Source organism: Elephas maximus, chromosome 14 (assembly GCF_024166365.1).
Source record: "Elephas maximus indicus isolate mEleMax1 chromosome 14, mEleMax1 primary haplotype, whole genome shotgun sequence".
NCBI classification, from domain to species: domain Eukaryota; kingdom Metazoa; phylum Chordata; class Mammalia; order Proboscidea; family Elephantidae; genus Elephas; species Elephas maximus.
The window spans coordinates 39572504-39589382 of NC_064832.1; the positions used below are offsets into that span (position 1 = coordinate 39572504).

At 39.4% G+C, this 16879-nt stretch overlaps 1 protein-coding gene across 2 annotated transcripts in view; it reads left to right on the forward strand.

Moving 5' to 3' along the window:
- The window catches only part of VWA8 (von Willebrand factor A domain containing 8), a 481697-nt gene that overhangs the window by 211921 nt on the left and 252897 nt on the right, over positions 1–16879 (forward strand). For both annotated transcript variants that reach the window (XM_049853196.1, XM_049853197.1), the window contains exons 19-20: positions 2509–2615; positions 7671–7742. In XM_049853196.1, the coding sequence (XP_049709153.1) occupies positions 2509–2615; positions 7671–7742 (179 nt within the window). The remainder of the gene's footprint in view (positions 1–2508; positions 2616–7670; positions 7743–16879) is intronic.

A 16879-nucleotide genomic window follows, 5' to 3' on the forward strand; every position in this document is an offset into this window, starting at 1 on the left:
TTGACTGGGGCTGGGTTGACTTTCTTTTGGGATCTGTCTTGTGTAGGGTTCGATGAGCATCTTGGATAGGTATCTTTTCATTTGTCACAATATCAGGGAAGTTTTCTGTCAACAAATCTTCAACAATTCTCTCTGTATTTTCTGTTATCCCTCCCTGTTCTGGTTCTGCAGTCATTCATGGGTTATTCCTCTTGGTAGAGTCCCACATAATTCTTAGGATTTCTTCTTTTTTGTAAATTCTTTTCTCTGATTTTTTCTCAGATAAGTTGGTGTCAAGTGCTTTATCTTCAGTCTCACTAATTCTGACTTCCATTTCCTCAATTCTCCTTCTGTGATTTTTCTACTGAGTTTTCTAATTCTGAAATTTTATTGCTAATCTTCTGGATTTCTGTTTGCTATCTCTATATATGGATTATTGCAGCCTGTTAAATTTGTCATTGTGCTTTTCTATAGTCTTAAATTCGTCTGTTGCTTTGTCTGTGGGTTCCTTGGCTCGTTCTGTGTTTTACCTGATCTCCTTCCTGATCTCTTGAAGAGTTCTGTACAGTAATCTATTGTATTCTACCTCTGGTAATTCCAGGAAATTCTCTTCCTCTAGAAGATTTTTTGATTCGTTGTTTTAGGAGCTTGCTGAGCCCATCACGGTCTGCCTTTTTATGTGATTTGATACTGACTGTTGTCGCTGAGCCATCAATAAGTTATTATACTTATTTTATGTTTGCTTACTGTGTCCTAGCTTCTTGTTTTGTTTTGTTTTGATATGCCCAAATAGGCTGCTTGTGTGCGCCAGTTTGACTGTTGGTGTCCTTGAAAATCTCATGTCCTGTCAATAGGTGGTTAGAGCTGCTACTAGGTATATGAGCCCAGGGGTGTGTTTACTTTTCTTGTGTGGATTCAGCTTAGGTGTCCAGGTCATCAGTCACCAAGTGTGTGGTGCAGACTCTCATCTATAGTCCTAGACAGGCAGGGCTACATAGTGGTGATTAGAACAGGCCCAGGTATCTGGCTGTAGCAGGGAGTAATGTGCTAAGCAAGGCATGGGGCTGACGGCTGCCCAGAGTGTCTGGGAGCAAAGTGTGTCCCTGTTCCCTAGAGTGCGTAGGTGGGTAGGTTTTGCAGCTGGACTATGGGCACCCAGTGCTTTTGGCTGTAAGGACTGGGAGACACCACTTATTCTTGGACACGTGTTGCAGGTGGCTAAGTGGCATGGGTGGAGTCCTCAGGCTCCTGATGTAGGTAGGTGAGCACCCCGCTTAATGGGCAGAGCGGTGTCAAATGTCACAAATCTGCCACTCCACCATGTAACTGATACAGTGAAGTTAGGCTTCAGGTATATACCCTGTTGTACTGTGTTAATGAGGGCCTGTGCTGTTGAGATGGGCTCACACAGGTCTATGCAGGGGTGAAAGGGGCGAGAGGCATTCAAAGTCTATGGACCCGTTATGCCTGTGCCTAGGCAAAGGAGCCGTACCTGTCCCAAGTTTCCGGTCTAGGGGAGCCAGCAGGTTATTTTTTCCTGTTTATTAATTTGGTCCCTTTCCCAGGCTGGTAGAATGACTCAGGGGGCGTGATGGGCACTAATTCCAGCCCAGGGGAAGTGGCAGTTGACATTCACTGAAGCTGGCCCAGTTCCTGGTGCAGAGCAGGGAGAGAGGTTCTTCCCAAATGGGATGTTTTTTGATCTGGGCGGTAGGTTAGACACATGTACTTATCTTTTGCCAATTGAGGGCCACTTCTCACTGGTTCTGGAGGGTTGATCAGACTCTCCGCCACTCACTGTCTCCCAAAGTGGAAAATGTGTCCCGAACTCCACTGCTTGTCTCACTGTGCTCATCATCCGATCTGGCCTGCTGGGTGCCGGTTGCCCCGGGTCAGGTCTGGCAACTCCTTGCTGCTTCTAAACGTCTCTCCTTCCCCCTACCGCTTAGTCTGATTCCTCAACTTTGCCTTTGATGTTCAGGTCTCCTAGATTGTCATATATAATTGATTCACTGATTTTTCCGGGTCTTTGTTATAAGAGGGACCACTGGAAGCATCTGACTACTGCACCATCTTGGCTCTGCCTCCTCATCTGTATTTTTGACTAGAGTTGTAGGGGATTCTCTTGTGGAGGTTTTCAATGTGTGGGCCCTAAAACATTATAATCAAGGTACTGCAGAGCTTTTGAATGCATATTTATTTTATGTATGCGTTATAGTGACTATGACCAAACAAACTTAGGAAGGCGATTTGGCTGAGTTCTAATTCCCCCCACCCCTTTCAATTTTATCCATATGCTGTTTGCTGTATATACTGTTTAAAATCAGTTTTCTACATTTTGGAACATTTTAAGCTGTATATAGAGCTATGGTGTTTTATGACCACCTTCAAGCTTGTTTCTTTCAGGAATTAAAAACCTTCAAAGAGCCCACTAAGAATTACCAGTGCTACAGTGCATTCTGTGTCTGGTGGACTGAGTTCCCTGTGTACGGTGCTAGGAGTAATTCTCTGTCCCGTGTAAATGTTTAGGTGAAGTAGCATCTGGATCTCTGAGGATTGGAGCTGTCAGTACACCGATACATAGTGCCCGTGAGAAAATGAAAGTGCCTGATGTTCTGTTCTATGACAACGTTCAGGTAGGGTCTTTGCTTTGTATTCACAGATAAATCACCATTTACATTGTGGTAGTTAACACAGATTCAAGTGAGAATGATTTTTATTTGTTTTTATAATTTCCTAAATTCAATTAAGATGATGCAAAATGAAGAGATGAAACATTTTTTATTAAGGCGTTGGAAAACGTAACATTCTTTCCAAAGATACTTGAAAGTTAGAGGAGTTTCTGCTATGATTAGGGTACTAAATTTTATACACACATGCACATGTGTTGTATGACTGCACTTCAGGTAAATAAATTGAATGCATTATTAAGTTAAAAACAAAATAGAACTAATAGTCATCCTCTCTTTTGCTTGCTCGTTAGTTAAACCCTTTCAGTAGTTCCAAGAGGGACGTGTTTGATGCATCCTTTTTTTTGCGAATCTCTTTTTTTTTTTTTAACACTTTCTTTTCTTTTTCAAAGGGGAGGGTAGAGAATTTCTGATCTGTGTGCTAGCCAAGCCTTATGGACCATCCATTAACATAGAAGTAGGTTTGTACCCAGATGTTCACATTAGAGAAAACTACCTATAATAACCCATGATATAAGAATTTTTTTTCCTTTTCTTGATTTTCTGCCAAGTGGCTATATATTTCTTTTATTAAAAAAAAAAAAAACAACTTAAATTTTTCCTGTAATGCTTCATCACAAATCTGCATGTAAATAGTAACCTTACAGTTATAAATTAATAGAAATTCTCCTTACTATTTCACTATTATGACGAAGTTAGGAAAACTAAAGGAAAATCTCTTTTTTATCTGCTATTCCCTAGCCCTACTTATTGTCCAATGACTACCGTATTTTTATGCCTAAATTGTATTGACAAAACAGGTATCTAGGCAAATTCTTCTTTCTCAATAAAAGTCTTATTTAATATTTAGAAATCTGTCAAAACTATAGTTATTTTCTGTGGCATAGCAAAAGAGATACCCTCATTTGGTTATATTCGTGCTGTAGCCAATTAACTAATGTAAGTTTTATTTTGCTTCCTGCAGTTTTAATGCTCTTGTGCAGCAGTGAACAAATGAACAGAAAATAAAGTCATTTAATGTACATAGGAGGGAAAAAAAGTCTTGCCTATCAAATAAATACAGGAACATGATTGTAAGGAAATATATTATCTCCCAGCACTGATGGAATCACACTCTGCACATGTAGTAAAAAGGAACAAAGAGAAAAGACTTAGGAAACAATGTTATAAGTGACAGTTTGAAAAACTCCTTGGTAACAAAGGTTGAAAAGATGTTTTAGCAAGTAAGAACATAGGAAATTCAGTAGGAGGGAGGAGCACTGTTCCCTGAATGCAGTATCTGTTGCCATGGTGCTTAAGACATAGACCTCGGGGGCCTCAGGGGTTCTGTGAACCTTACACAGTGGTCCTAAGGGACTTTTTGTAACCTGCCTCCAAATGTACCTTCTCTTCTTAAAGCATAATGAATTAATCATTAATGAAAAACATTTTACCTCTCTCCATTCTAGAGGCAGTGGCTTGATTAAATTTGCTTCTGTTGTCTGCATTACTCTTTCATCTTTGCAGCAGTAGTCTGAGTCCTTCTTGCCAATGTAGGTGCTCTGTACCATCTTGCTGTTCTTTACCTAGGGGTCCCCTTACTACACTGTGTTGGAACTGGTTTTTTAAATACGTGTTTTCACACCACTAAGCTGAGGCCCTGTGTTTCTTTATTTTGTATCTCAGCAAATACCACTGTGCCAAAAAAAAATACCACTGTGCCTGTCACATAACAACTGCTGAGTAAACATGTGTTGAGTGGATTAATGATAGAATGAATAAGATTTGAAGATGTATAATCAGGAGTATTATTAGTTCATTAAGTCTTTCATTAAACTCTTTAAAGCCAAAAAAAAAAAAAAATTTCATTAAGGAATATTATACTTGTAACAGAAAGGAGGAGAGATTGGAGGAAAGAGATTAATAGCCTCTTAATAAGCTTAAGGAGCTTTAGATCTGAAAATGTTTTTAAAATACCTACAATGCGTCAGACCTTGAACCAAGGTATTGAGATGCAGAGATTTTATATATATATATCATATGGAGCACTTATGGTACAGTAGTTAAGAGCTTGGCTACTAACCAGAAGGTCACAGTTCAAATCCAGCAGCTGCTCCTTGGAAATCCTATGGGGAAGTTCTTCTCTATCCTATAGGGTCACTATGAGTGGGAATTGACTCAATGGCAACACGTTTGATTTTTTTTTTTAACATGATATATACCAAAAAACCAATCCTTAAATAAATCTTTTCCAAGGAGTAGCTGATGAGTGGGAACTCCCCCCTTCTGATTAGCAGCTAAACTCTTACCCACTGTGCCATGAGGACTCCATATATATCCTATATATATTGACATGTACGCATATACAATTGTCTCTCTCACACACACACAAGCGCACATGCATGCAGGCGTAGAGCTCCAAGGCTCAAGTTGCTTATAATCTCACGAGGGAGACAGACAAGTAAGTACACCTGGTTATCACACAGTGTGATGGAAGAGAGCCTGAAATTATAGAAGCCAAATGGGCTGCTAAAAATCTAAGCCAGAGATGATAAATAACTGAAAGCTGTGGGGATAGAAACAAAAGGATAGATGCAGTTCACCTTTTGGTGGTTTAATTGTTAAGACTTGATGTGTAATTGAATCTCGATAAGGGAGGAGTGATGTGGGCAGCACGGTGATGACGGGTTTGGGCAGGTGGTAGAAAAACGATGCTGCTGGTTGGGGTGAAAGGTACAGAATAAGAAATGAAGTTAAGGAAAAAGTAATGAGACAAGTTTTGGATATGTTGAGTTTGAGGAGCCTGGGGAAAAACCAAGTGATCTGATAGTCACTTGGAAATATGGGGCTGGAGTTCAGGAGTAAATTCTTGCTATTGAGGATCAGCGTAGAGTTGGTAAGGAGTTCTGGTGGCTCAATGGTTATGTTCAGCTGCTAAATGAAAGGTCAGGGGTTGAAATCCACCAGCTGCTTTGTGGGAGAAAAAAACCTGATATTCTGTTCCCATAAAGATTACAGCCTAGGAAACCGTATGGGGCAATTGTACTCTGTTACATGGGGTCACTGTGAGTCAAAAACTGACTTGACAGCACCCAACAGCAACAACGATATAGTTGGTAGTTGAAGCCATGAGGTAGATGAGATGACTAAAGCAGAGCAGATCAGAGGTGGCTCTTCAAGCACTGATGTACCAGCACCCAACTCTGCACACAGCCCTCGGTCGCCCCTCAGGTGGGTGTCGGTGTCTGAGTAAGCACAGCTTACATTTATACTCAACCTCTCCTGTGGCCCCAAAGGAAGGCATACGCCAGGGGACAAATCAGTATTTAAGGAAATCCTACAAGAAGAAGATTCAGCCAAGAAGACTATAGAAGAGAAATTGTTAGAGAGGTAGGAAGGGATTAGGAGAGACAGTGAGACAAGGGAGAGAGGAGACTTTTAAGAAATTATCTGTAGTGCCGAATAGGCAGAGAGGTTAGGAGAAGAATTAGGTTGATGACCTTAGAGTTAGCTAATGTGCACTGATTTGAATAATCTAATTAGATGTAATGAGGGCACAAAATAGGAGGACATGAGAATAGCAAAGAATATAAATACTGTTTGAATTACTTTGCAGTGTTTACATTGTTTTTTACTTAGCTATGCTAGTGCTTATTCCAGCTTTTTTATTTCTCATGCAGATTAACCCATTTATTACTGTAAAAGCTGGAAATTGGCACTGATTTTTAGCACTTACATCTTGGCAGGAAGAGAGCCCTAGACTTAGATTATCACGAGAACCCGGACTGAAATTATGTCTAGAACTCCCTTTTAACTGGGGCAGTCAGATATCTCAGTTTGCTTATGAGAGTTCCTGTTTATACTTCTTGTCCCAGCATAACTATTAATAGTATCTCTTTTACTTTTAAAAGTGTTCCAGAATGGATAATAAATTGATATGGTCACCCAACTCATGGTACCCTGCATGTGTATCAGAGTAGAACTTTCCTCCATAGGTTTTCAATGGCTAATTTTTTAGAAGCAGATCCCCAGGAAGGCCAGGCCTTTCTTCCAAGGTGCCTTTGGGTGAACTCGAACCACCAATCTTTTTTTGGCAGCGAGTGTGTTAACTTGTTTGTAACATCTAGGGACCACCTTTTATAAATAGGGAACCTCAGTAACTAAGTACTTATGAGTCTATCATTGACTTGATATAGAAAAGCCAAGAGAAAGTAATAGGGATATTAACTGTGCTGGGATGTAATATAGGTCCACCCTGTGCCTACCCCATGATGATACTTTGTGACCTACTTATGGGAGTGCTATTTTTCAAGATACAAAAGAGCAGTGTAATTTTTTCTCTATCATAAAAAAAAAACTACAATCTTGTTCTTATACAGTTGTCATTTGAGTTGAAAAGTGTGAAAGGTAAACCATATATTTTTAAAATGATACATAGTTTTGAACGTAATGGTTAAGAAGTTAGTATAAAATGTTCCATGGAAATCTCCAATTCTTTGAGCAACTCGTTGTGTGTTTACATTAAAACCCATTGCTCTCGAGTCGATTCTGACTCATAGCGACCCTGCAGGACAGAGTACAACTGCCCCACAGGGTTTCCAAGGAGTGGCTGGTAGATTCGAACTGCCAGCCTTTTGGTTAGCAGCTGAGAGCTTAACCACTGTACCGCCAGAGCCCCATATTTACATTAACAAAGGTTAATGTAAATATTGTATTAAATTATAAGCCAACTCTTCATACTTTAATAGCGGAAAGATATTTGAATTGAATTTTTAAAACTGAAATATTGGTCAGTGACTTTGTCTTGCTTAGGCAGATTATTTCTGGTTTTCAGCATCGGTGACCAATTGGTTATATAACTTACTTATAACCACAGCATTAGTTTTGTTGTTCTTTAATCATATTGTTTGAGTATTGACTATCATAATAGATATTTTTTCCCATGATGATATTTTTATAGTAACGTCCTTATTTCAGTTTGATTATTCAAAACACTGTTAACTCTAGATCTCTTTTCTCTAGCACATGATAGTGATGGAAGATATGCTAAAAGACTTTCTTCTTGGAGAACACCTATTACTGGTTGGTAACCAGGTGAGTTATGGCTGGATCCCAGGATCTAGTGAATATATGATAGTAACAGTTTAAAAGCAGTGCGTTTCTTCTCCTTATTCAAATGAGCTTTTGGAAATAATTCTTTTTTTCCCCAATTGAGGGACTGGTTTAATTAAAAGAAGAGAGTCTTCTGCCTTCTAAATTTTAGAAGTACCTCAGAACTTAAATCACCCCACCTTCCCATTCAGTCAGTCATAAAATCCTGTTACTTCTACCTCATAAACATCTATTCTTCTTTCCCATGTCTGTCACCCCGTCCCAGCTCACCATCACCTGTCACCTGGGTTACCGCAGTAGCTTCCAACATAGCTCCACCCCCACCTCACTCCTATTCTGGTCTGCCGTGAACTCTGCAGCCAGATTGATACTTCTGAAACAAAATCTGATTAGCTCATTTTTGGTTTTGCTTAAATTGCCTCCCCCTTGTCCTTTTTTTTTTGTCCTTCGAAAAAACCAAAAAACCCTGGGGGTGTAGTGGTTAAGTTCTACAGCTCCTAACCAAAAGGGTCGGCAGTTCGAATCCACCAGGTGCTCCTTGGAAACTCTTTGGGGCGGTTCTACCCTGTCCTATAGGATTGCTATAAGTCAGAATTGACTTGATGGCAGTGGGTTTGGTTTTTGGGTTTTTGTCCTTAGAAGGAAACCCTGGTGGCATAGTGGTTAAGAGCTATAGCTGCTAACCCAAAGGTCAGCAGTTCAATTGTACTAGTCACTCCTTGGAAACCTTATGGTGCAGTTCTACTCTGTCCTATAGGGTTGCTATGAGTCGGAATCGACTCGATGGCAACGTTTTTTTTTTGTCCTTAGAATATAGCGGAAGTCTTGTGTGTGACTTAAAATGTCCCGCAGCCTCAGACCTCTGACCACCTCTCTGGCCCAAACCCCTGGTCTCCTTTCTCTCACTCCGTGTTAGTTTTAGCTACTCTGAACTTCCCTCAGTTTCTTATCTCCTCTCTGGTCCTTGGTGGGTGCTCTTCCCTCTCCATGGAGCACCCCTTACCCTCTTTCTACATGCCCTGTCCCTGACTTCTAGGGGGAAGGCCTTCCCTTGTCTCTGGCTGAGTTAGGTTTCCCCTGTTTATACGCCCTTCTTGTCACACTGGCCATGTGCTACTGTAGTTACACAGTGAAGGCCTGTCTTCCCACCTGTCAGTCTGGTCCTCCAGGGCAGGGACCACACTTCTCTAGTATCCTCAGATCCTAGAGCAGTACCTGCTACGTTGCAGATACTCAGAATATATATGCACGAATGGATGGATGTTTTCTGTTTAGAGGTCTCTGATAATTTTCCCTACATGAATCCTCAGACCCACAGCAAAGGGCACCTGTGTTTGTTTGTTTTTTAAGTTAGTGTTAAGAGCAACAAGCTTTCTGAAGGAGTTTATTTGGGCTCTTTTTTTTTTTTTTTTACTTGTAAAAGTGATACATTATCTTTGTGTATTTAGTGCCTGTCAAACTTAGCATTTTAAATACTGATTTTCCTTTTCTTTTTTAATAACAGTGGATCAGTTGTAAGGTTTAGTAGTTGAGCACAGACTTGGAAGTTAGCTGCCTGAGTTCAGATAGCAACTTCTTCACATCTGGCTGTGTGACTTTGGGCAAATTGCTTATCTTAGCTCACTTTCATGATGTCTAGCTTGGGAATAAAAACAGCGTGCACCGTATAGGCCTAATATAAACATCAAATGAGATAATGCATGGAAAGCACTTTACACAGGGCCTGGCTCGTATGAAATTCCCTGTGCCGCCAGCTAAAAAGAAAACGTGTGTCTCACTGTGCAGTTTAAAAGGTATTTTAATATTCTCTTATTTCATTGTTTTAAAAGAAGAATAAAAAAGAATAATAAATTATGGCCTTTTCCTCACTATTTGGAAAGTTCTACCGACTTTCCTTTACTGAAAAATTATTTGTCCTGATGAATCTACATACCAGAGTAGGAGGATGAAGATGGATTAACAGTCCAGTATTTGGGCTATGATACTGACACCCAGGAATACAAGTTCTCGTCCTACTTTGAAGAATGATAACTACGTGGACTTTTAAGTCTTATGTAGCTCAGAGTGCTTCACAAACTTTACATAAGTAGTTAAACCCTGGTATACTTAGTGTGTCATTTATATAACTCCTACCATCTCCTGAATGGCCTTAACCACAGAATCTGCTGGCATCTCAGGTACCAGCAGACCAGCAGAAGAGAATAGACCAAGGATATACAGAGCTGGGGCTTGAATAATTTTGCTCAGAAGCAGCCTTAAAAGGAAGATCCCTAAAAGTCAAGTTGTAATGTCTAAGTGTCCTTGAAATATCCCAGATGGCACTGATGTCCCAGGGGTTTAGTGGGTGGGATGCATTAGGAGTTTCTTGGCAAGGGCAGTACTCACAGTCAAGTAGGTATAGAGTCAGGGTTTCAGTCCAGGTTAAAACTGGAGCCTAGCCAGTGACCAGAGAGACAAGGGGTATAGTTAACCTCTGGGAGGTTGTGGGGAACTGTGCAGAGTGAGGGAATGGATGAGACAAACCTTTGCTTCTGCTTTATGATAAGTGAAAAAGAGGCTGTGAAAGTCCTTTGAAATTACTCTAGAGTGCTATACAAATGGTGCTGTGACATCTAGTATGCCACCTCCAGTCTGTTTCCTGTCCAGAGAAGGGAACAAGACACTAAGGCAGAGAGAAGATTGGGCAATGGAATGGGTGGGTGAGGGGAAGAGCAGCTAAAGCGCTGTAGGTACATGGTCGGACCCCAGCATCTGGTGAGGACGGGAGATCCTGCTGACTTTCAAGCTTGGCCAGGATTGGCTCAGGAACCAAGTGCACGGAGGCTGTAGGTTGAAGATCCTCAGGAAGGGGAGACAGAAGATGTGGGGTATCACAAGCTTCTGTCTGTCAGTGGTATCGCAGACTCTAACTACAGTCAGCCTGTCACAGTGTCTTGCCTGCTTTTACACCTGTTCTGCCACCCTTCCCATTGGAGAATGGGAAGACAAAGACATTGCATTCAATGTGAGTTTGATACTTACAGAGGGCCTTTTTTATAGCAGAAGGGTTTTCTGTTCTTTGATTATAAACCTCTAGAACAGTCAGCATCATACAATACCAATGTTGAAGGAACTTTTAGATTTTAGATTCTGCCACCTGTGTCCTTTAAATTATCTAGTGAAAGAGTCTCTCTAGACTCTCTGTCATTTGATGCTCTCCATCGTCTCATCCCACCCTGCTTTCAGCCCAGTGCCTTAGTTGTCCTCTCAAACTCTCATCTTGGGCTAAATTCAACACTCTGTTCCCCAAACAAACCCTCTGTGTGTTTTATTGCAGCTTCTGATCTTTGCCACATGGCCAGTGTGCTCTCATTTCCCTGTCTTTACCCTTTGAAATCCATTCAGTCTTGGAGTGGTAATTGGTAGGTGTCGCAGGAGAGAAGTAAGCTGGGAAGCCGGAGTCCTGCCTTCTTCTCCAGTTGTCTTAGTCATCTAGTGCTGCTGTAACAGAAATACCACAGTGGATAGCTTTAACAAAGAGAAGTTTATTCTCTCACAGTCCAGTAGGTTAGAAGTCCGAATTCAGGGCGCCGGCCCCAAGGGAAGGCTTTCTTTCTCTGTGGGCTCTGAAGGAAAGTCCTTGTGATGCATCCGTCTTCCCTTGGTCTGGGAGCATCTCAGCACAGGAACCTCAGGTCCAAAGGATGTGCTCTGCTCCAGGCGGTACTACTTTCTTGGTGGTATGAGGCCCCCAACTCTCTGCTTGCTTCCCTTCCTTTTTTATCTCTTGAGAGAGAAAAAGTGGTGCAGGCCACACCCCAGGGAAACTCTCTTTATGTTGGGTCAGGAATGTGACCTGGGTAAGGGTGTTACAATCCCACCCTAATCGTCTTTAACATAAAATTACAATCACGAAGTGGAGGACAACCACAGAATACTGGGAATCATGGCCTAACCAAGTTAATACACACATTTTTAGGGAGACATAATTCAGTCTATGCCACTACGTTTTTCAATTCTGTATGTGATATTGGTAAATTGCTATTCCTTCTCCCAAGAATTTTCCTTCTTTTCTTTTTCTTATCTGTAAAATGATAGAATTGAAATGGGTGTTTTCCAAGGCGCTTCTTTAATAAAGCCTTTCCAGACCACTTCAGCCCAGAGGTTGATCCCTTCTCTGAACTATTTATAACAACAACAACAACAAAAAGCCAAACCCATTGTGTTGAGTTGATTCCAGCTCACAGTGACCCTGTAGGACAGAGTAGAACTGCCTCTAGGGTTTCCAAGGAGTGTCTGGTGGATTTGAACTGCTGACCTTTTGGTTAGCAGCCAAACAGATCATTTATAGCTTTCTCTTGGCCCTGTTAGACTTAAGTGTCTACCTGTGATCTGTCTACTAAAAGCCCCTGAGAAGAGTGTGTGTGTAATTTTTGCATCCTCCCTGATGCCTTGCATGTAGTAAGCATTCACCATATATTTGCTGAATAAATTACTGGTTATTAGAGGATTGTTGTTGTCATTAGTTGCCATAGGATTGATTATAGCTCTTAGTAACCCCATGTGTGTCAGAATTGAGCTGTACTCCATGGGGTTTTCAAGGCTGTGACTATTTGGAAGTAGACTGCCAGTGCTGTCTTCCAAGGTGCCCACGGGTGGGTTCAAACTGCAAGTAGTCGAGCGCTTAATCATTTGTGCCACCCAAATTTACCCTATTAGAAGATTTGTTGTTAGGTGCTGTAGAGTTGATTCTGACTCGTAGTGACCCTATGAGACAGAGCAGAACTGCCCCTTAGGGTTTTTGAGGCTGTGGTCTTTACGGAATCATACTTGCACATAGTTCTCTCATGGAATGGCTAGTGTGTTCGAATTGCCGACCTTTCAGTTGGCAGCCAAGGACTTAACCCCTGGGCCACCAGGGCTCTGTATTAGAGGACTAGTTAGAATAATTCCTAAGGCATGATCGAAATGATTTAGATGTAATATGAATTTAAAATTTAGACTTGGTTGGATTATTTTCAGGAGATCCTAAGACAGATTGACTAAGTTTCCTCTTCTGTATACTTGCAACTGTGAACGAAACAAATGAACTAGGTAGACTCTAGGGACTGCCCATTCTAGAGAGTAAATAGTTATGTGGTTCATTGGCCTGGGTATGGTTATATACTGATAGGATCAGAGACTTGGCAGCATTATCACCAAGACACAATAATGAAATACTAATTACCTAAAATTTTCTAATACTAATTAAATGCTAATTAGTATTTAGCTAATTAAATGATGTATAACTTTGCCCAAGCTTATGTTTACCAGGGCAGGAAGTGAAAATTGGACCAAGATGACTGGTTAAAGTCTAAATATAACTTTTTAAATAACTTAATTGACTTCAGTTTCTTTCAAATATGTTTTCAAAAGCTGATGTCTTCCACAGTTTATTAGCGGTTACCTGGGGTGGGTGGGAGAGGGAAATGAGAGGGAGTTGCTGAAGCGGTACTCTTTCTGTTAAGGGCAATGAACAATATAGAAACGATGATTATTGCATAACATGGTGGATGTAGCTCTTGTCACTGAATTGTACATGTAGAAGTGGTTCAAATGTTTTGTTACATATATTTCATTGCAATAAAAAATTTTAAAAAGCAAGCTAATGTCTATGTTAAGTTCTGAGCAAGATTCTATTGTTAGATTCTATGGGTTCCATCTGATATGTATGAGGGAGAACAAAGCCACCTCCAGTATTTGTGAATGCAGAGCAAGCACCCACAGCAATGTGCTTTGGAGTGGATTGGTACTGAGATTATATGTTCTCTTTCCCTGAGTTTTCCTCAGAGCCTGATCCTGTGGGAGAGGAATGGCCCTTGTCCTAAAATGTGTATATTCTTGAGATCACAGTGACTCAGGTTCCTTTTCAGTACCTTTGAAAATGCCCTGCTTTGTTTATCAGCAGTATTTTGGTACCTCTTAGTTTTTATGTCTCTTCTCACCTTATTTCCATTTTGTGACACAAAGCAATGGAGAAAAGAAAAAGACAAGCGAGCGAGGTACAAGGGGTAGGTTGGGACTGCCAGCTCTGACTCTCACGGGTAGCTTCACTGGTAGTTTCACCCAAATGCAAAGTGACAGCCATCTGGGAAAATGCCTATTTTAATCATTTGGTCTATTTTCAAACCAAGTGAACCGTTTGAAGCAGTTGATCAGGCTCCTTACTTTCTTGTTCTCTTTCTAAAGTATTAAATGATGACTGTTCAAAAAAAAAAAATCACTATGGAATGAAGGTTTGAGGATTAAATACTGACAGAGATATCTGCAGTGGGTTGGTATGATTATACAATAAATTTGGAATGAATGCTCTTCCAACAAACTGCCTCTGTGGATACAGTCCACCCAGCCTTCTGTTTGCAAACTAGCGACTGGCTGAAGTCCATGAAGAAACTTTCTAGCAGTTAACATTGTAAATGTAGAAATGCTTTGGCAGGTTATTCTGTTACTAGTGACAGCTTTTATGATGAGGAAATTTAAGGGGATAACTTGATTTTGAGATATCTCAAGGTTTATCGTCTTCATTAAGCTCAGCCCCACCTTTTCCTTCCAGATATTATTTTTTCTAAGGATCTGGATTATGTCAGATTTCACATCTGCTGGGAAACTTATAAACAGTCCCATAAATAGCACTTATCAAAATAAAGTAGCACATATCTTATTTTGGTGAAATTAAAAAAAAAAATTTTTTTTTAATCTTATTTCCTATGAGGAATTTTATGGCACAGCACATAGGCAAAGTGAAGCAGAATTGCTGCCTTCAGCCAAAAGGGCTAGGGTACCCTGAAGTGATAGGTGTTTGGTGGTCACTTAGCATCTGCTGCATATTGTAGAACCACTTCAGTGTGCTGTGACATGTGTTATTTTCTCCGTGCTGTAATTATAAAATCATGTGCACCTTTCACACAATTAGGACTTTCATGGTTTGTTTTTTTTTTAATCATAGCATGACTTTCTGTTTATTTTAGCTTTCCAGAGAGAGAAAAAAAGAGAAATGGCTATTTATTTTCTAGCCAGTGATGCTTTTTCTGCCCTGGCTCTATCTCCAGAATAAGCTCCCTGCCTTCTCTTCCTTCCCATAATTGCTTTGCTTTTGACTAGTATGGCTGCATTCCACTTGGCATATAAAATACTTACTGTGAAAACTTTGAGTTGTAGAATCAGCCTGTAATTGTGTCAATTCTTTGTGTTTCATAAAGTCCTTGAGAATAAACTTCTGTTTTAAAATCAGAATATATGAATTTTGAGCAACAACAAAATAAAAATTTTAAAAGATAAAAAATAAAAGTCAAGTTTAAGTAATAAAAGAAATACATGAGTTTTGTAAGGCAGTTGAATTTTATCAGATTAATTGTAGGGAATTTTATTTTAGCAATGTGGTGTTTTAAAATACTCAGGAACCTTTACGTAAAAATTCTTCTTAAACATGCAGTGTTTTCTTCATTTAATTATATTGTTTAGTTTCTGATATTAGACAAATTTGCACAGCAAGTCACCAAAATTTATATTTAATGACAAGCAAAAATTCGTAATCACTTCTAAATGATTATAGTCCAGTAAAACACTTGCCAGGGTTTATTTACCTTTTTTTTTTTTCTTCCTTTGTATCATTTTACCAAATAATAGCAGTTTGGTGAAATTTTTAATGTCAAGTTTTCCTTCTATAGCCCATATTTTTTGCCTTTACCAACATTCTGATACATTATTTCTTTATTATCAAATAAAAAGTGAGCTCTGGCTGATTTTCGTGTAGAATGCTTCCTCTATCTTGACTCTCATGTTCTTCATGCTTTTACGATATTAAATCTTTAGGTTCTCTTTTTCAATTTCATGGGAATGTCTGATCTCTCAACAGAAAGAGAAATCTTAAGAAAAAAAAAAATCTTAAGAAGCATCTCTTAAAATCCCCTTTGAGGAGAGATGCTCAAAACCACCTATGACTTGGCTCCAAACTCCATTTATAACTCTAGTTCTTCCAAAGTGCAGGTTCTTACTCTGCCTGGGTACCACACACTTCTGCTGTCCCACCTTTGCTCCTGTTGTTTGCTTCATCTAGTGCCACCCTCATCTTGCCTATGCATATTCTGCTGGTAGTCAAGAGTGCAGATGGTTTCTTCTCTATGCAGCCTTTCTTAGGTTCTCCTAAAGAGAAGTGATCTTGTTTTCCTTCAGACTTTTATAGTATTTTCTCCTTGTTATGATTCATTTCTCTTTTAAGGTTGTTATGATATGTGTTTGATTTAATCTACAATTGAATTATAAATTTTTTATGAATTAGGATTAACGATGGTAATATTTGTACGTTTTACATTTTCAGCATACTTTTATATCATCTCATTTAGCTCTACAATAACTCTTTTGAGGTAAATATTTTTACTTTTTACATTTTACAACTGAGGCTCAAAAAGGTTAAAATATTTACAAGATCACATAGCTAGCTAATGGCATTTAGGTCTTAGACTGAAAAAGCTCATTGTTTTTTCACCATACCGCACTAATTCTTATACTAGTAGTAGTAGCAGAAATAATAATATAATGATAATATTATTTATAATATAATAAATAGAAATAACAATAATAATAAAATAACTAACTTGCTGAGTGTTTATAAAAGGTGAGAGCCTGCTGTACATACAAAGTACAGGACATTTTAAAATTTTTATTATAAAAAAAGTTACATGCTCTATAAAAAATAGAATATATAATGAACTCCCTGTACCCCTCACGCAGCTTTAACAATTATCAGTATTTTGTCCATTTTGCTTCATCTCTTCTCCCAAACATTTTTTTGCATGTCATTTTTAGTACATATCATATAATCTTTATGGACTTCTCGCTATCTCTAACATAAGCACAATTCCATTATTACACGTAACAAATTAACAGTAATGCTTTAATATAATCTGGTACCCCATCTGCTTTCACTTCTTGATTATCTCAAAAGTATCATTTTACAAGTGGTTTGTTCCAGTCAGCATCTAAACAAAGCCTGGCCATTCTATTTAGTTGTGGTACCTCCTAAGTCTCTTTGAAAGAGATCAGATATGCTCTTCTTTATTTTTTGTCCAAGAGTGTTGACCCATTTTCAGGAATATAAATAT